Here is a 22,035-nt window from a genome sequence, read left to right as displayed (position 1 = left end):
TATAACATCACAATAAATAATCCATGTGCCAATTCTTGCATGCCATCATAAGAAGATAAGATCATTTTTATCACAACATCTTTAATAGTAAAAATTGCATACTCATGCATGTCATAAAATCTACATGCAATAACCACATGCTTCATATCCTTAAATATCATGAGTTTTAACATCAACATATCTGCATCGAAGATATATCATGACATCACATAATAAACTAACCACATGTCAATATAACCTCGTATCATAACATCATAAATGTGATAATCATCTTAATACATATCAAATATAGAGCAATAATACTCCATAAACATGATTATCATGATTCATCAACCAAATAAATCTTATTGCCTAAATAAACAATGAATACCAACTACGAACTAAGATATTCATCATCCATCTATGATCTGAGTTATCTCAGTGTTGTATTCTCAACAAGATTCCAATTGCTTTCAATAATCATTTCCTCTCTTTTCAATAAGAAAATTCACAATTTGTGAGACATGCATAGATATGCTATTGTCTCTTTACTTGAAGTTTCACCCTCTATCCAAAACAAAATTGACATATCTATATTTTTAAATTTAGATTGACTTTTCATTTACATTCATAATATTTTTATTAAATAATACAAAATAAATATATGCAATAAAATAAATGTTCACAAATTACCCTTTTTTAGCTCATACTTTTCTATTTTTTATTCACTCCTATTTTTCTTTTTTTCAAGTATTTTATTAATTCATTATTTCCTTTAAATAAAAACTATTTATTTCACTTGTCATTACTAATTTCTTATTAGCTCAAGATTCGATATTTTCATATATTAAGAATATAGCAAGTATTTAATAAAGAGAAGTTGACATCTCATGAATGCCATAGATACATATACTCTCTCATGATGTGATTTTTTTAAATATCATTCAATAACCTTCATTAAATCTAATTAGTTTGTTTACTAAGCCAACCTAATTATAGTATTTTTTTCATTTAATAGGAATAAGAAATTCATCCTATCAACTTAAGTTATACTCTATTCTGACATTAATAAACATAATAACTGTATAATTTATGATTTAGAATATTCTCTCAAAATAAAATATAAAAATCACTTTTATAGTTTCTCCCATATATAATAGATATAAAACATAATTAAATTCATAAAAAAACACTTAATTTTTTTTTTATTATAATTAATGTTTAATATTCATCTCTATCACCATTACCTTTATCTTATTTATAATCGTTGTCATTTAAAAGTACTTTTATTTTTATATTTTATTAACCAAAATAAAGCGGCGCCGATTTTATTTTGATTCAAATATATCTATTGGGTAAGCATGAAAACCCTCTAATTCTAATATCTCACTTAGATTATTAAAGTTACTGAGCCGAATTAATGATGCTTGGGATTTTAGAAAAACATACTAGTGGTCGTCTGAGATGGGTATGAATTAGATCTCAATTAAATTATTAAAGTTATTGAACCGAATTAAAATATCAAATAAATATTAAAAAAATGATGCTTGATATCTTAGAAAAAATATTAGTGATGGCTTGACATGGATATGATTCACTATAGTGTGGTATTGGTATAGGCGAACTCTTGTTTACCTAAAAATACGAATAATATTAATTTTAACATATTTTTAGATCTTTATTTTTGATGATGATGATGATGGTTAACGTCCACTGAGACCAAACTTTGGTCTATCGGACCTAAAGAAACGAATTATTTAGTTTGATTTAAGATTTTATCCTTATGCTCAAAAAGCTTGGAGGGAAGCCTTCCGAGCTCACTATAATTTTGACATCGTAAAAGGCTAGGAAGGTTAGTATTGCAACAGAGATTTTGAAATTGAGACCTAATGTGGTTGTACGAGGGGCACTCTAAGAGGAAGTGATTTTCATCCTCGATGTTCGTATTCTCACAGAGATGGCAGAAGGAAGTGATTTTCATCCTTGATGTTCGTATTCTCACAGAGATGGATAACCTTTCCATCCATGGTGTTTTAGGAACTGCCCAACGACACGTTTCACTATGGAGCTCATGAGAGTTCGTTCTAATCTTGGCTATATTAATTTTCTTCTTTGAGCTAGTTAAAACAGAGAGATACTTTTGATCTTCTAGGGTGGGGTTGATGACCTCCTTATAATATCTTAATTTTCTTTTAGCTGCTAAATCTTTCTCACACCACATTTTTTCTTTGAACTTAGAAGTAACAATATTTTTAATGTTATTAATACATAGCACAAGATTTTACTAATACATAACGTTAATATTATTATTAATTATGTATGTCGTATCAAATTAACTAGAACTTCTCTTTAAGTTTTGGGTGTTTGCACTTTGATATATAATTTTAGTTATTTATAATTAGTTTACAATTTAGAATACAAATTTTAATTATTTATAAATAACTTTTATTTTAGCTATTTCTAAAACAATTTTTTTAATTCAAAAATAAATCATAAAGTTTAAGATAACAATCAAATAAATTATATATATATATATATAACTAACTTAAGGTAACTTTTAATTTAAATAAATAAAAATAATAAAATTTAAAATATTTTTTTTTTAAGTTTTGTAGGGCTACATCTTCATCATGTCCAACTTCTCAACCCAAGACTTATGAGACTTCATTTCCGTGACCATTACCAATTGAGCCACCCCAAGCAGACAAATTTAAAATACTTTTTACTTTAGAATAAGACACCTAATTTAATTCTTTATATATTGTTATTGTTTTAAGAGTGATTACCCTGTCGTTTCAATATATTTATTATATTTATTTTTATAGTTTGCACTAAAAGTAATAAATAAATTTAAGTATAAAAGTCAATACTAATTTATTAAAAAAATCACTTATTACAATTAGTGTAAGATTTAGAAGTCTATTATCATTATCATTGCGGAAATGCAATGATAATCCAAATACTACTAAATCATTATCATTATTAAATTTATTTGGACACTACTTAATCCAAAATCTAAAATCCAAATATTTTTTTTAATCTATTTTCTTAAAGAAATAGTATGAAATGCTATTTATTTAGTATCTTGTATAACAATTATTTTATTTTAAAATTATTTACTTTTACAAAATCTATATATTTATTTATATATTATTTTGAATGCATCTATTGAAAAAAGATTTTAAAAATTGTATTTATTTTTCAACCACTTTTAACTAAATTTCTCTTTGCCATCAAAAGCAAAATTATTGAACTCAAGTTTAAATATATTTTTTTTCTTTCAAACTTGTACCTAGAGGTCACATATAATTTTTTATGTAGTTGACGAATTTTGAAGCCGACGATGGACAATAAAACTCCGGGGAGTATTCTCCTATGGAAGCAGTAATTGGAAATTCTAGAAATAATCAAAATTTTCTACAATAAAATGCCCATAGGCCCTAAGGGTTGAGCCTATGCTCTGATACCATATGTAACAACCCCAAAATTAAAATACACTGCTACTTATATCAATCACACGGCTAATAACTATTCAACTAAGTAGCATAGAATTTCCCGAAAAACACGAGTAGAGACGACTTACCTATAATGACAATATTCCTTATGATAAGTTAGTTTTTTATTGGGGAGATTAGAGCAAATCCAAAAATTAACTTCTTCTAGAGAGATGATAGGTAAATGAGTTATGGGAGAAACAAAATTTAACATATAAAAATTGAGAGTTTGCCATAAGTGATAATGTACAAACCCAATAGGAACACAAGACCAATAGAGAATAGACATTATAAAAAACTAGTCATAAGGGTTAGAGTCTATGACATCGAGTTGGATGAGCTCTTTGTTATCTTTGGAAGTTCCTCTCGTCGAGGAGGGGATGTCGAGATGTTGTGTAATACGTTCCATTTGTAGATCTAAGTCTTTCGTATGTCGATGTATATGTTTAAGTGAATGAAGAATATCTATGTGGTACTCATACCGATCCAAGAGAGTGCACCCTGGTAAAAACTTCATGTTCCAATAGAGATCAAATGTGTGGATACATTAATTGAAATGGCCTCTGGTATGCCTCGTGTCTGGAATCCAATCTGCTAACTCAGTAAGAACCTTTGTATTTGAGAGGTGAATCCTATGAGTGGAAGTTTTTCCCTCGGCTCAAGTTAGCTCTTCCTGAATGGGGCCCGATGTGAGGCCACGAAAGTGAGAGACGACTTCCTCCAGTCGATGATGTATACTTGTATTATCCTTGTGGGCCTGCTCTGGGTAATAGGCAATGCCCCTATGAACCTGAGCTCGTTGACAAGGTATGGAAGAAGGGTTAGAGGATAGGAAAGGATCGAGCAAGAGATGAAAGAGAAGCAGAGATTCAGAGAATCGGGAAGACTTGAGCACTAGGAAGAGAGTCATAACAGAAAAATAATGGGCAATAAGGGTCGATGGTTGCGTCAATGAAAAGGGAGAGGGAAAAATAAAGGTTAGTGCAAGCAACAAAAAAAAAAAAAAAGACCGCGAGTGACAGAGCATGCGACGAGATGGAGCAAATAGAGGATTGAAGGTGGGGAAGCATAATAGAGGCACAAAGGGGCCAAAGAATAGGAGAGAGGGGGGATCTAGGAAAGGAGAATAATCTAGATGAAAAACTACTAATGAGCTAACCAACCTCCAGGAGGATAGTGAGTATTGAATAATAACAATACTACATAGAATACCAAGATTACCATGTTCATTGTGATGTTGCAAACTAGAGAGTGGCACAGTTCCCTTGAATTTTCAAGTACCTAATTTAGAATGTAGCTTTTTAGTAGGCCAATGCACAACAATGCATGGTTGTAGATAGCAACATGCATAAACATTCTCATTCCTTGCAGGCTCAAATATTGAGTTTCCCTTCTCTCCAGTATCCTCAAGACTGAGCTCGAAATGCGGATGTGGACTTAGAGCCATGGGTGAAATCCTTCCTCGCAATGGAACCACACAAGTGGGAGCCCAACTAAGGAACAAAATGTATGGTATACAACTCAAGTCCAAATACATAACTTCCATGGTGTGGCTAGGCGGATTGGCGGTTTGTATGTCATATATCATAACAATAAATTTATCATAGGGGCATGTTGCAACATCCCCCCCACTATTTTGACAATCACCCCATTCAGGGGATATTTAATATGGTATTAAAAAAAAGTGTTGTTTTTATTTTTATTTTTTTTGGAATTTTGCAATATGACAATTTTGGGTGAGATTGTGACTTTTCATTATTTAAAATGTCTTTTTCAATGCATGTATAGATTCAAAGCCCTACATATAAATGAATAGATTATATAAGTGACTATATAGATAAACTTGTGATTTTAACAAATCTCTACTAAATTTAGAACAATTTAAAGCAACATTATGAGACAAATACACAAAAAAAACAAAACTTCAAAAAATAAATAAATTGCAACATACAAAAGAAATAATAAAAAATAAATACATAGTGAGAATTAATTATATGATGAATTTGATTTATAAAATATTTCACTAATAAATAATGGATTTGTCTTTAGTGCGACTTTTTGGAGATTTCGATGCCCGGCGGAAAAATTTGAGGTGAAATCTTGTTTTGTGTTATTCAAACTGGTTTTTTAACTGCATATTTGGATTCAGCACCCTCAAAAACCCACCACTTTGATTGTGAAGGGATTACCCATCAAGCTTGTGATTTCAATAAATTGTTGCTGGATTTTAGAGAAATTTGACCGAAAAACCCACTGGAAAAACTTCCAAAAAGTCGCAGTAAAGAGAACTCCATAAATAATTGAGAGAAAAATACGCTCCAAAAAATAGTCAAAACTTCAAAAAAATTAAATTGCAACATATAAAAAATAAATACACCAATACAAATAAAATTATATGTGAGTATTAATTATATGATGAATTTGATTGGTAAAATATTTCACTAATAAATAAATGAGAGAAGGTATTGAATTTGATATTAATCATGATTTGCATTCATTATAATAATAATTTAATATTTATAATTTAAAAGTAGATATATTAATAAATTATAAAAATATTGGGTTTGGAGTATGCTCTAAAACTGTGTGTACTTGGCTAATAGTTTGTATTCCTCGGACTTAAGGAAATAGATTAACGGCCCAAGACCCACAAGGATCTGGCAGGAGTGTAAACCTGCCCCTTACGGACCACCAACGGGTTATTTCAGGTGGCGTCCCCCTTCGGACCACCAGCACATTATCCCAGGTGGTGTGATTTCCTTGACTAATGAGTCAACCTGCCTTTTAGGATAACAACTAAAAATAGTTGTCTTCACTGCTGGTTTGGCAACCAAATTGCGTTTGAGAATAACAACTAAAAATAGTTGTCTTCACTGCTGATTTGACAACCAAATTGCGTTTGAGAATAACAACTAAAAATAGTTATCTTCACTGCTGGTTTGAGAATTGAATTATCATAGGTTACTAAGTTATGATATAAAACACATGAATATTAATTTTATAATATTAATATATTTTAAATATTTTATATTTAAATTTATTTACATGTCATCAAAATTATATTAACAGTTTTTACCAGAAAACAAAAGTATGAACAGTAAGGCCAAGCCTTTTCTGATCGAGTTTTTGGACTTTTCATAAACATTTAACATAGATAACTTTTGAAAATTGGGTGAATTTTGAATTTCATAGCATTGAAAACACCAAAAAGTTCAATGTTTTATAATTAATCCAAGCAGTCATTATTATGATTTTGAGTGGGATGTGTCTGTGGTATTTGACCAATACAAATCTTTCCTTTTCATACTGGCCTTACTGTTATGCTTAAAGTGTCTTATCTGGCTTAGAAAAATGTATGGAGGTGTATGTCTACCAAAACCAATTTCTACTGGGTATTTGTTAGCAGAATTATGACAGAAAAGAGGATTGGCGAGGGAGGGAGAGTGTGCGTGGGGCTCCAGGGAGAGGACGTTTCCATGTATTTTTGAGGCTGAACGCGAATGTTGCAGGGATCCCAACAGTTGATTCATGTTCTGCAAATATAGATTCATGAGTTTCGGCAACAGATCTTGAAGCCCTGGCAGCTGCCATTAGAATTAGGTGGATTTTATGATTACAGGCACGCAGGAGAAATGAGAATGAAGGACGGGCCTCCAAACGGATCCAGCAACTTTGCATCTTGTGTGGTGGGCGCAATATTTGTGGTGTTTATTGTCATCATAATGCTCATTCTCTTCTTTTCTCTGTTCAAGGCAAAGGATCCCAACATCATTATCAATGCTGTGCAACTGCCCAACTTCCATGTCTCTGTTTCCTCTGCCACTGGTTTGAATCCGAATGCCGAGGAATCTACAGTGAATTTCACCATTTCTGTGTATTTGACTGTGAAGAATCCCAACAGGGGGGCCTTTAACTATTACGACAGCAATCTGGATTTGAATTACCGCGGTGACCAAATTGGATTCATGGTCCTTCCTGCAGGGAAGGTGATGCCCCAGAGCTCGAGATTCATGGCTGTAACGCTCTCTGTTCAGCCATTCCTGGCTGCTGCTGCTGTGGGTTCTGCCAGAAATCCAGATACAGTTGGGTTTCTGCCCATCAATACCAAACTCAAGATGGCAGGACGTGTTCGAGTTCTGCATTTCTTCACTCACCATGCTCAGGCCTCTGCAGATTGTGAGATTCGCATAGAATCCGATGATGGCTCAGTTAGGAGTTTTCACTGTAATGGACCTTAGATTTAAGGGCTGACCCATACATATATCATTGTGCAAATTTCATGTTTTCATAATACAATTTTATTATTGGGAGAGACTTGAAATGCCAGATCTACTATCTTTTTTTGATATTGGGTTGAATTATAGTGTGTTTGAGAGTGTAAGTTTTCACAGTTTGAAATTTGTGAGGTTGTTTTTTGAAAAAAATTGTAGAATGCTTTGTAGATTTTTATAAGCATTCACGGTTTTTCTAAAAACAACAATACAAAATATATGGTGTGTTTTAGTGGTTGCATAAAATGCAAGCACTGTAAACATCTCCAGCAAATAGAAAATTTTGGATTGAATTATAGTGTGTGTTTGAGAGTGTAGGTTTTCACAGTTCGAAATTTGTGATGTTGTTTTTTGAAAAAAATTGTAAAATGTTTTGTGAAATTTTCACAAACATTTATAGTTTTTCCAGAAACAACACTGCAAAATAAAATAGATATTGTGTGTTTTAATGGGTTTCATTAAATGCACAGCACTGTAAACAACATCTCCAGCAAATGGGAAATTCGATGATAAATTTTCTTGTACATGTTCATGGTTGGGAAATCTATTTTATTACTTGCAGAGAATGGTTGTTTGTGATCTGAATGGTATTTTTTTCTCAGCTCTCACCCTTTGATTAACCCCACAAACATAAGGGCACCCACCCTTAATTAAGGCTCTCTCAAATTGGCTAGATTCTCTGTCAATAACCCTTTCCATGGAGTCCGATGGAAAAGTGTGTTGAATGGTTACAGGGTTTTGCATATCTCTGTAGCAGGATGAACGTGACCACATATTTAGTACCATTGTCAAAACATCTCTGTCATGTCATGTCATTTGAATGCAATTTTCTTGGGTCATAAAGCTGGAGCCCAACACACAATTATTAAACTCATTTGGTACAAAAACAGCACCAGCACATGGAGACCTAACATGATACCCATTAACAAATTGAATGTGGGTCACTCTCCATTAATTAGTGGCCTCCAGCCACACGCCCATCTTTGTGCTTTATGATATCACAGAAAGGCCTCTGGTTATACATCCATGGAGGTCCTTGAGAAAATTAGATCTTGTCATAATACTTTTTTTAAGGAATTGTTTTAAAAAAATATTTTTTTGATATAGTTTAATTACGATGTAAAAAGTGTCTTTTAAGCTTTTGGTAAATTCATAAATTCAAATTCAAATTCAAATTTGATTTTAGAAAACCTTTTGGTTAAATTCATATAGATCAAACTTGATGCCAACCATTATCAAACTCAATAAATTAAGTCTGCACCCACCATATCTGATCTGAATACCTACCATGTAAATGTTGAGAAAACTAAAATCAACACTAGTTAGAAAATGATGTTCTGTGAGAACAAGCTGCGTACTGTACTGAGAGACAAAATGATTTAAAAGTCAAAGATTCCCAAAACATTTTTGAATAGAGATGCCCTGAAGGCCATGGTGTCCACATGGAACATTGGAATGAGCCAAACATCAAACACACAGAGTCAATACAAGCAGGTTTTGTCTCACTTTTTAATCCAATCGCCTTCTTAAGGTGGAGAAAATATTTAAAAATGGAAATTTATTTCAAACTCTTAAAAGAATATATGAAATAAATTTTACTTTTCAATATCTATTGTTTTTTATTTATATGATGATGAATATGGAATTAATTTTATTTTTCAATATATATTATTTTTATTTTATGTAAATTAAATTTGATTTATTAAATTTTTAAAAGGTATGGGATTTTTTTTTAACTAAATATTATTTATAAATTATTATAATTCGGAGTATTTAATAAATTAGGAAGTTGAATATTGTAATTGGTAGAGATGTTGTGATGTAATGTCATGTTTAATAGTTTGATTTTGTCAAACAAAATAAAATAAAATAAATAAAAAACATAAAATTAATAATTATAATTATGATTATAATTAACAATTAAACCAATCTAAATCTATCTTAATTAATCATTTGCTCCCTCTAGTTTCTTAAGAGATTTGATCTGGCTGGACACTTGGTTTGAGGTGCTCTCCAACTCAGTATGATAGAGATGTTGTAATGTAATGTCTTGTAAATATTTTGATTGGGACAAAAGAAAATAAAAATGGCATTTTGTTATAATAAAAACAACTTCAAACTAAAATAATAAAAATAAAAATTCTATTTTATTATTACTATTTTTATTAATTTTTGTTCGGTAGTTAAGATAAACTTGACTTGTTCAACTTACCAAGGTTTTTGAGCTCCAAGTTTATGAGAACCCATGGTAATAATGTAGAATATAACTTATTTAAAGGGGAGAATTAAACTAGCGTAGATCCATCTTAACTCCTCATCTACCAAGTGCAAAGAGGGTGCAAAGAGGGATCAAATCTCTTGAGATGCAAACATCTTTTAGAGTGAAAATATATTTCTCTTGAGATGCAAACATCTTTTAGAGTGAAAATATATTTGGTCCCTCTCTGCACTTGGTAGATCCAAAGTTAAGATGGATCTAGAATATTTCATGGAGGTTAAATTCCCATCATCCACCTAATAATTATCCATACTTAAATTAAAGTTCTAGAAGCCTTATTTCAAAATAGACATGCATATCAACTTACTAAAGATAATTTCTCTATAAAGAGATTTGTGTTAATAATTTAAAGTAGTATATGGAAATAAAAAGATATATTTTAATTTTTATATAATTGCATAGGTAATGAAAATAAATAAATGAAAAATGTAAAATAATATTAAAAAGATAGAAAGATTTGTGTAAATAATTGTGTCCAGAGTTGCTTTACAATCGAGTATGGAGAATATGTTCATGTTAGATCATTAGATTTAAAGTTAATCCAACATAGATCCATCTTAGCTCTTATTCTACCAAGTGCCGAGAGGGATCAATTTTTTTTTTTTTTTCACTCTAAAAGAGGTTTTCATCTCAAGAGATTTGGTCCCTTTTACCACTTGGTAGATTTGGAGTTATGTTAGATCATTAGATTTAAAGTTAATCCAACGTAGATCCATCTTAGCTCTGATTCTACAAAGCACCGAGAGGGCTGAAATCTTTTTTTTTCACTCTAAAAGAGGTTTGCATCTTAAGAGATTTGATCCCTCTTAGCGCTTGGTAGGTTTGGAGCTAAGATAAATCTAGGCTGCTAAATATTTTAAAAATTGTGTTTTAATATATATGACATCTTAAAATGAAGTGTTTTTTTATCTTCAACCATTTTAATGTTAAAAAAATGACAAATTCGAAATACCTTGAGAGATATGAGTGACAAATAGAGTTTTTGTAGTTCACTTATCAATGGTGAATTCTAGTGATTCAAAGAAGAAACATATTTCTATTCCAGGAATGGCAGATCAAGCCTTGGTTTTGTACAATGCTATGTTGAAATCCGAATCTATTCTTCCAATTGTTCAAAAATCTCTGGCCATTAATGTTCCTTTGAAAGAGGATGCTTTCAGTTGTGAAAAAGAATTAAATTAGATCAAGGTTTGGTCTGTAGATTTAATGGGTTTTGGACGCAATTGAATGATCTCCACAAATGAATTTCCAATACGTGGAAAACCCTTTTGATTGATGATCTACATATTTACCCCTTCAATCGAGCTTTTTGTTATGATTTTTTGACATACTGAGGATAAGCATAATATTTGTGAATCCAAGCATTGGTTTTGGGGCAGTGTTGGCCTTTTCATGCAGCCCTAGTCTCTGACCTTTGATCCAATTAAGCCATCAATCTCCATGGAACCTATTTGGGTAAGGCTTTTGAACCTTCCCCTACATCTTTTGAACCTCCCAACGTTATCTTCCATTAGTAATGCATTGGGGAAGTTTAATTGCTGCAACCCATAATTTTTTTTTTTTTTTTTATAAAACCACTTATGCTTGAATATGTGTTGAGATGGATTTCAACAAGGGTTTTCCAGCTGAGATTAATCTGATGGCTCCAAACTATGTGTGTGTAGAGAAGATCGACTATGAAAATGTTTCATTTCGATGTTGAGCATGTTACAAACTAAGGCATGTAATAAAACATTTCCCAAAGCGTTTGTAGAATAACAAAGTTAGAAAAATAACCAGAGGCCGAAATGGTGGAAAGGAGCTCAGATTGAACATTATGATATAAAATGAAGAAAAGACCCAGGGTAAGAAAGAAGAAAAGGAAAAAACAGGAAGAAGTGATTGTCAAAGATGATTCATCGAAGGAAACAAAATCTAGTCAAAAAGAAGTTTATGAGGACCCTTTAGATTCAACAATAGTGGAAGCACAACATTCTCTAGTGAAAGACAAACCCCCCTTTGAATCTTCACGGGAAAAATATGGAAAAGCAATTTCTTAGGAAGATCAAGTAGATAGAGAAGAAACTGAAGACTGCAATGCTCACTCATTGAAGAGAGATTCATCAGACACAACATAAAATGTGTGTTGGATTCAAGTGGGGAAGAAGAGAAAAAATAGTTTTCCAAAGAAAACCAAAAGCCGGTCAAAATTGAATAAAAAAGTAGTCAAAAGTGGAATGTAAATGTATTTGGATCTTAGGATTATTTTGGAAAAAATTTCGCTGGAAGAGGACTAAATTTTCTATAACATGGGGTAATCACTTGAGGGATTGGATTGAGCCTCCATGCTCAATCTCAAACTTGCAAGGATTATTGATAATTTTAAAGAAATGTAATAGTTTTGGGTCAGATCCCAACTTTCTTTTCTAATAAAAACTCTCATATTCATTTCTTTGAAAAAAAATGACAAATTCATTGGAACCACAATATTTTAAGAGTTGTCCAACACACTATTTCACTATGGAAGTCATGAGAGTTTTTATTTTAGCAATATTTATTTTCTTTTTTTATATTTTTTATCTTCAAGATTAGGGTTGATCACCTCCTTATAATATCTTAATTTTCTTTTATCCTTGAACTTTTACCATGTCAAGATTTCTTTTTAAATTTAAATGTAATAATTTTAATATTATTATCATTATGATGCAAAGTGACATCATTGTTCCCGATGTGACTTATTTATGCCAACCTTAGAGTCTATGTGTGGTTTTAATTGAACGTTGAAGCAAACTTAAAAATCCTCTTGTCTTCCATGTTGTGAGTAGGTGCCTAGTCATAGTGTGCTCTTAATGGGGGAAATACTCTCAAGGTGTATGCAAGATTTTCCAAGTGTCTTGGATGATGGATGTCCCTCATACATTTGGACCCAAATACATTTGATCCTAGATATAATCTAATTCCTTTTAATTTTGATTTTGATTTAATTTTGATTTATTTGATATGATTTTTTGGAGATATCACATTAATATTCCTTGAATTCCATATGTCTATATTTTTTGGAGGTATGTGGCTAGACCTTTCACATTGCATGACATCTAATATTTCCCAAGTTCCAAACATTTGGATTTTTTGGAGGTATGTGGGTAGACCTTTCACATTGCTTGACATCTAATATTTCCCAAATTCCAAAAGTTTGGATTTTTTGGAGGTGTGTGGGCAAACTTTTCACGTTGCATGACATCTAATATTTCCCAAATTATAGATGTTCGGATTTTTTTGAAGTCCTAGATAAATGGTCAATATGGGCATTTTACATTTTGGGCTGCACATTCCATTTTTTCTATAGCATCAAATAAAAATTATGGGCAAAAAAAAACATAAGCACTTCAAAATATAATCCCGCAGATTAACGGTCCATAATTAATCTAGGGAAAAAACAACAGTCGTCGAGTGCTAACTTCCAAGAGCCACATCTTAATTTTTAGATGGCCAAATTCAGCGAGAAACAGCTCTTTGGAAAGCTAGGACTATGAGGAACATTCTAGGTAATAGTAAAAATGCTCAGAAAAATTCAAAGAAAAAAGGACCATGATTTTTTTTTTGGAAAGTAAGGCTTTTTTTTTATTACGAGTAAGAAAATATATATAGAAAAAAAAATGGCTACTAGTTTTCCACTTGGGAAACTATACCAGTAGCATAACTTCAAAATTTTCTTGTTAAAAGTATTATGGATAAGCATACTATCTTTAAATTTGAAAATACAACAATGAACTAATAGAAAGCATAAACTAAAAAGCATAAACACAACAACTCCCTGATCTATGTTTCTCTTCAAATAATTGGTTCGCTCGATCATACTTCAAGCAGAGAATCCACCTAGAGAGGTGGTTGTTTTTCACTAACATTGTCAAAAGAAGAGATATCATAATTATGCAATGCCTTTGCGTGCCTTGTGACTTTCCCATTGTGCTTATCAACCTTCTCCATAATACATATTATCAGTGCCTGTTGTGTGTCAGCTATGTCAGTAAGAACTCTACCATCATATTTTGATGTGTCCGTATAGGTTATCATCTACATGTAGGATGAGGAATGATCCTTGGTAGAACTGCCTACAACAGGTATCTAATATATGGTTTCTCTTTCAACATACTTGTTAAGAATAAACCTTCCACCCTACTAAACCTGGTCTTCCACCTTAGAAATAACTCTTTGTACTATTTCAGGAATAATGTTTTTGTATCTATCCATAGTGGCATTGGAAACTGACTGTGCATGGTTTTGACTAGAAATAGGAGGAGGGGAGTTGGAAGCTAGGGAGGGACCCAATCTACCTCTTCTCCCTCCACGATGGGAGGTTGAAAGGAGATAACTAGCCATGAAGCCATACCAACTATAGAAAACTATTGCAGGACAAGAGACACGGGAGGGGAAAGTAGGACATAAAAAAACACAAAGAGGGGTGGGAGTTAGAGTAGATAGGGAGGGAGACAAAAGGGAGGGACCACTAGAGAGAGAGATAAACCTAAGAGAAAAAACCTAGAGATAAACTAGGAATACTAGAGTAAAAAGGGGAGGGAAAGAGGAGTAGAAGTCTACACAGGGGATTAAAAAATAACTCAAAGCCCCATGCAATAAATCCTAACCAATATTAACTAGCTCAAAAAGGGCATATAAAACTATAAGGATATGAAACCAAAATTCCTGAAAAAAAATTGGTATCATCACATCTACCATTGATGAAAAATTTATGATGTAAATGAAGGGAATTACAAGCTTGTGACTTCTTCTATATGGTTGCAGTGTACCCAAGCTGCATGTACTAGGCCAACCAACTTCCAACTGAGAACAACTACCGGCCTTACATGAAAATCTAGCTCCATATCCCAACTGACATTGGTTCACCTAGTTCCTAAACTTTCCTTTCCCAAGAACGGTAAGTTTGTAGAGGACAACAATTTCTCACAATATTTGCATAAGTGGAAAATCCCAAGCAGCTATATAAACTACATGTTGACTTTCCTTATCAACCTTCACCCAACCAATATCATAGTATGTCATTATCTGCCCAAATCCATTCATGATCATCACTTGTCAACTCCTTTACAAGTGATGTCCTTCTCTTGACTCCCAAGCATCCAAAACCATCGCCTCCAACCTCTCCCACGCACAATGCAGGTTATGATGTGGTTGCAAGTGTATCATCAACCATGCAAGGTGCCATTTGGTGGCTACTCCACCCTCGTGCTTTAATTGCTTCAAACTCATTTCAATTTGTGGAGGCCACCCCTCCATATGAACATCCTCCTTAGGGTATCTTATCTTTTCTTGCAATTTCTTCACACATAGATTTGATAGTTCTTGGTTTGATTTGTGTCCATGCCTTATCCAACATTTTAAATTTATGATTTAATCATTCATTAGCAAGTTTACCAGCTAGCATATTTCCTTTCCTTAATATATGTGAAAGAACAAGGGTTGATATTTTTGTTAGGAGACTTTTGATTCTAGTGAACCCTACTATTAGTCTCTAGCTATCATCAATATTTGCCAGAATGGAATAATTTTGAAGTTTCTTTATCATTGATATGATAATTTCGGAATATCCTTCGATTACTAGTTTTTGAAAGTTTAAATTATTATCTATTATCAAAGCTTTCTCAAAAGTTGAGAGCTTCGCCGCATTATTAGTTTCCTTCCCCAGGTATCTTGCAAAAATTTGAAGGATCTTCCCTTTCTTATCTTTGAAAAACCCTCCAAAGGTAGCCAAACCAGGATTACCTTTGGAGGCTCCATCAAATTTTAGCTTCACAAATCCTATTGGCGATGGTTTCCATTAATCTGTACTTTAGTGATTCAGTTGGTGGTGGTGAATTAGGGAAGAGATATATTTATTAATTCCCATTGTTGCCAGAATTTGTGATTCTTTGGAATTTCATTCCTAGTCTTGGCTTGGCCAATGTATTGGTAAGGATTGTCTCACAAACTTTCCTCATAATCTAGTTCCAAATTATGTCCATCTTATTTGCTTGGTCTTTGAAAATTATTCTATTTCTCTCTTTTCATACATCCCATACTACGAAACCTAGGAACAACTACAAGAATATATTAGCTATGGCACTTTGAAATGGCCCAAGATTCCATTCCTCTAAAATTAAAATTATAATGATACGATTTTGACCAGATTTCCTAAAAATTATAGCTATTATGTCCCATATCTCAACCTCAAAGTTACAATTATTTAGGAGATTCTTTGTGTTTTCAACTTTGTCACCACACAAATAACATTGGCCTAGGCCTTGAAAGCCTATTTTCTGGAGGTTGTTCCAAGTTAAAATATATTTTTCATGAGAAGCCAGAGAAAAAGGGTCACTTTAGGCCATAGTTTGAGATCCAATGGATCCACCAAAGGATATGCTTCCCCGATTGAACTATGATTTTTCCATTGTTTTGTTATTTTTTAGGGATTATTGTGTTTCATTACTTATATTGATTGGAAGAGTGTGCACCTCTCCCTCTATCTCCATTGGTGTTGTGATACTAGTTGTTCCCACAAGTGCTTGAGAAACTCTTTTCCCTATGTCAGTGGTTGTGTTTTGAGCTCACGTTGTTATCTTTTTTTTAATTTTGGCCATTTCTACCACGAATCCTCCAAAACATGGAAATATCACCCTCCAAGTTGATTTCCCAAAAGCATGTTTCTAGATGAGATTGTGTTTCCTGGTTGTATTCCATAAATGTGACCCTTTGATGTCTTATTCCAACCTAATCAATTGTTCTTCATTTATGCCTATCACATATTTCTCCTTCCAAAGTTTGCTCCATATGGCTTCTATTTTCTTAAGTCATCGCCACGAGGTTTTTACCCATAGTGCTTGACTGAGAATCTCTACGTCTCTCATTCCCAGGCCCCCTAGGCTCTAAAAATTGCACTCCAATGCTACCAAAGCCCATTTATTTTTTACATTGGCACCTCCCGAAAGAAATGCTCTCTTAATGTTTCTTATTTTCTGGAGGATTTCTTTGGGAGCTACTAAGGTTGAAAAACACGTACATTGGTATAGGTTGAAGCATTGATTTAAGCACAACAATCCTTCTAACTAGGTTGAGTGATCTAAAGGTCCAACATGATAGTTTCTTCTCTGTACTTAGAATGAGATCTTCCCAAACCTTAGGTTTGAGAGGATTTTAACCAAAGGTGCGCCAAGTGTTGTAGCGGTTGCAACACCCTCCAAAATTTTGGTTTGCATCCAAATTTCAGAGCCTTCCTTGGTTTTTCCTTCGATGGTTGCAAACACTCAAGCTCACCCCATGAGCTCTTGCGAAGTCTTTTCATCCCTTTTTCCTATTTGACCAGCAGTCATATTTTGGCATATTGATTGTTTTGTCAAGCTTGCAATCTTGTTCTCATGATTTTGAAGGTTTGTCTTTGTTTTTTTGGATTGTGTTCGTTATGTAAACATCCATCATACTCACACACAAAGTTGTAAGCACTTTCATGCAAGTGTCGTCACGGTCGTCCGAAGGTGTATCTTAAATGTCGCGCTTGTCGCTCTTAGCTCTAAGACAGACTCACCGAGGGCATGTTTTGCCTTGTTGGCCTGGTGGTCTATTGTCTCATCATTGAAGTTTGCTGAGTGTGTGATCACGATGTCAAGTCTGCACAAGTTCACTTGCTTTCAAAACTTAGCCATTTTACCAAAAATATGTCTGATCGAACAACCCTCTTCCACCAGACCCTGATTGAGCTGCACTGCGCAATATCAACCCTCAATGACACTGATCTACTTCTCAGAACTACGTAGTGCTTGAGGCTATCCTCTAGGTCAGCTACACTGCACAATCCCAGAAGTGAGCAGCCTATTTGTCTCCCAAAATTGCGCAGAAGACTGCCTCCATGTACAAATTGAATTGTGCATCTCTCAAGCATAGTCATCATGCCTCCCTCTTGTCTTCCATAAGTATGTACTACTCTAAAACTTGGGTCTGCACTGGCCTCCAAAACTGTGCATACATGCCCAACTGGTCCTCTGCTACCTTGCTCTACACTACCTTCAGAAACTACGCATACATGTCTAGCAGGCCCTCTGTTGCTTGTACTACACTTTTCTCCAAATTGCACAGTCATGTCCAGCAGGTCCCTTGCATCCCTATCATGCCTTTCTCTTGAAAACTGCACAACCATGTCTAGAATATCCTCTGGTACCTTGTTCTGCACTATTCTCCAAAACTATGCAGACATGCCCAGATGACCCTCTGCTTCTTGTCTTGCACCGTTCTCGAAAATTTCGTAGTATTTCCCAACAGGTCCCTTGTAGCCCTATCATGCCTTGCTCTTGAAAAATGCGCAGTCATGTCTAGCAGGTCCTCTACTACCTTGCTTTGCACTATTCTCCAAAGTTGTGCAGACATTCCCAACTAATCCTCTGCTTCCTGTCCTGCACTATCTCAAAAATTGTGCAGAACTGCCTAGTAGGTCCCTTGCAGCCCTGTCTTGTCTTCCCTCCAGGAACTGAGTAGAAGTGCCCCCCTCAGGGTCCCACCTTGCAGTTGCCACTATGTCCTTCACTATGCAATTTTGTCTCCCATTGGTCACTACGCAGTTTTTCCTGACAGTGAAGGTTGTCCTCCTGGAGTTACTCATTCCAACCTGAGTTGCGCTATGTGCTGTCTCAGTGAGTTTCCCTCCCTACCTGTCACTTGTAACACGAGAACAATGCATCATGCTAGACTAGGAGGTTTTGGATTTGATGTCATCCCATCATGAGTGAATTGCAGGAATAGGTACACTAATAGATCATGGTGAGACGACGAACGGGATGAAGAAGGAGCACACATGCTAGAAGACTTGCTTGCAGCTGGATGAACGTACCAAGCATATCAAGCAACAAGTAAAAGGAACACATGCATGGAACCATCAAGCAAGACCAAGACCATCGAAGACCCCACAACACTATGCCATGTGGAGGAGAAGACAAAGCACACCAAGAGTACATCCATCACTCAGCAGTGCAACAACTTGACATGGACACCACAGTCAGCCAGTACATGTCAACAATGTCATGTCAAGTTGTGTCATGAGTTGTCTTGGCCACATCACCACTATGGGCCATATCCATTGTAACTCAATGTAATGTAAAGTGAAGTCCAATGGATGCACACAAGAAGTTGAAGATTCATGTTAGTTGAAAATTCATTGGAATTTGAACAGTCATGAGGGTAGTCCAAGAGTCACAAGGGTCAAGCATCACCCTTGGCTATATATACCCCTCCCATTGTATGAGCAAGGAATTTTCACCTTGGCTCCTCCCACATAGCCTTGAGAGTCTATAGTCTGTTCTTTGAGGAGCGAGGAGTGGCTCCAATGCCCCACTACTGGGACTAGTGATGTATGATGTACATATGTGTCTTGGGGATTTTTCTTAATTCAGAAGCGTGTTAATGCCAACACGTTTTTCATGCATGTTTTGTAGATGTTTGTAAGACTATTCTTTAAACATTTGTAATGCGTGTTTGTTTAACCTTTACTAAGATAGTTGAACTACTTTAGTTATTTTAGTACTCACATTGTTGAAGATGTGTTGTATTGCTTATCACCATGGTCTCATCCCTATGGACTACTCCGTAGGATACTAGACAGACCACCTTTGTGTATTGGCTATCACCGTTCTCACATCCTTGTGGAGTACTCTGCAGGACGCTCGACAGACCATATTTTTTTCTGGTTATAACGGTCGTCACATATGTGTGGAATACTCCGCTGGGTGGTGTACGTGTTGTCCCCTTCAGCTCGATTTTAACAACTGCCGCATCTGTTGTGGACTATTCCGTTGGGTGCTAGACAGACCTTTTTGGTTTGCGTGTGTCTCTTCCTAGGTGGTACTACTACCTCTCATTTATAGGCTCAATTTACTCTCCCCCTTTGTAGTAAGAGAACTCGACACAATTACAGTACGCACTCACCAGGCACACACACCTTGATGTTTGAAGATACCAATGTAACACTCTCATGTGCTAATAGCTAGAGCCAAGGCATATCTCTAAGTATATGGAAACCGAGCCTTCATACCGGATGGGACTCTTACACCAAATGGCGTGAGGTCTAGTTGGGACTTCAGATCGGGGAGATCCTTTTTGTTGGCGGGTCTGGCACTGTCAACAAAATGGCGCTAGAAGGAGGGCTAGATGACAGGCTGTGTCCGTAGAGTCTGGTTTGAATCTCTTATTTAAAAATGGCTCTTCTTGACATCATAATCTCGAGATGTCTTTCTACAAAGTTCGAATGTACCATCCCCGTGGAAGTTATCCATGACCTGTCCAAGTTAAAGTTCAGTGGTGAGGGTGAACCATCGTTTCGTGCGCATGTGCGCCAAGTTATAAAAAAAATTCTACGCCACAAGATAGAGTATGAAGATGTCTGGTCTGTATTACTCACCCTCACATTCGAAGGTTGTGCTCAACATTGGTGTTACACATTACCCTTTTCCTCTATCGATTCATTTGCTCAGCTTTCTGAAATGATGATTAAAGTGTTCGATGAGTATAGCCACCGAGATTTCCATGAAAAATTTTGTTGTTTGAGTATGGAGCCTGACGAATCAATTGAGGACTTTTCTAATTGCTTACTTCACCTTTGTTACGAAATTCTTGAACAACTTGTGAACTTTGACTTCTTGAGAGAAGAGTTTAAACGCTTGGTTCATAGTTCTCAATATAGTGAACCTCCTGATTTCCCCTCCACCCCAACGCTTTCAAACCAAAGGCACATCAGATTGCAGACGAGGAGCCCAACACCTCGTTTGTTCCTTTTCATCCTCCTTTTCCGGTCCCGATGTGGGTGCCCCCTTGTGGTGATTGCAAAGCTGAGAAAACTACACAACATGTCCCCATCTTATCTTCTCATCTATCTCCCGCTTCTATCGAGGAAGTTCTAAAAGGGCTCATGAAGCCTATAATGAAGACTTGTTCCTCCATTTTGTAATAGGACATCACCGTTCATAATTCAAGGCTCGAATCTGATTTTCATCTCTGCCATTCTCTATCATCTACAAGCCATGACTCCTTGTACCATGACTCGCTTGATCAATCTATTCCACCAGTCAATTGTGCGCATTCTCTTGATTCTCAAGTTGCTGGCTCAAATTGTGATCAGGCGCAAGGCAGTCACATTACACAGGAAGAGGAGAAGAAAGGTGAGGATACTATCAATCTTCCCTCTCTAATTCAAAATTGTGCACATTTAAATAATGAGCTTCCATTCTTGAACGATTCTCAATCTACTAATCTCGGTGGAACATCCTGTACATTTAATTCTTTTGATCAACCCCCAGTCTTGGGAAGTCATCACTCCCATACTTCCATATGTCGTGATGCAGGCCCAAGAACATCATGTGATCTTTCATTTTCTCATGAATAATCTAACTCAGATCTAGAATGTGCTCCGGTCAAAGAAGACATTCATATTGAAAGTTCCTCTTCACCTCACTTGCCCGTGTGTCCTACCATTCACAACGCATCCACATGCGTCAGAGATACTCCATGTTATCTTGCTTGTTCATCCCATGAGCTATCTCCTCATTTGACACAAGGCAGTGAGGCTGTCCATGATAAAAAAATCCAATCACAAAGTGTTACACAGTAATTTGTCACTGACCCTGTATCCCCTAATCTTGGATAAAGTCAGTCCCTGAGCACATCTTCTCTGTGTCATACCTCAAACAAATTAGTCCACATCTTCCCAATCATTCAAGAAGATTAACAAATGCTCTTTAATCCTGAAGATTGATCCTTTTTACCGATGTTTCAATATCATCGCAAGTAAACCTCATTCTGCCTACGATGATTTCTTATAATGAACTAGAACGTCGCGACGTCGTCACAGGGGTACATCTGTTCTCTGGGACGGTCGGATTTTAGGGCTTGTCGCAGGTACTCAAGATATTTCTTGCGACGATAGCTTTGAATACATTGCTGCCCCACGACGTTGTCTCTGAGTCCTAGTGTATGACTCGCGATGATCCATATATGGCGAATT

At 35.0% G+C, this 22,035-nt stretch overlaps 1 protein-coding gene across 1 annotated transcript; it reads left to right on the top strand.

Moving 5' to 3' along the window:
• The first annotated feature begins 6,749 nt into the window (after positions 1–6,749).
• Positions 6,750–7,799, top strand: LOC149205423 (uncharacterized). The gene has a single exon (XM_089393467.1). It carries the CDS (start codon positions 7,106–7,108, stop codon positions 7,709–7,711), a length of 606 nt encoding a protein of 201 aa, XP_089249593.1. The 5' UTR covers positions 6,750–7,105; the 3' UTR covers positions 7,712–7,799.
• Positions 7,800–22,035: the final 14,236 nt, after the last annotated feature.

This window comes from Pinus tabuliformis, chromosome 1_2 (genome assembly GCF_031772625.1).
Source record: "Pinus tabuliformis cultivar Carrire ecotype Pingquan chromosome 1_2, CPIR1, whole genome shotgun sequence".
In the NCBI taxonomy this organism is placed as follows: Eukaryota; Viridiplantae; Streptophyta; class Pinopsida; order Pinales; family Pinaceae; genus Pinus; species Pinus tabuliformis.
The sequence above is the reverse complement of the archived record's forward strand: the minus strand, read 5'-3'. Positions and strand labels throughout refer to the sequence as shown.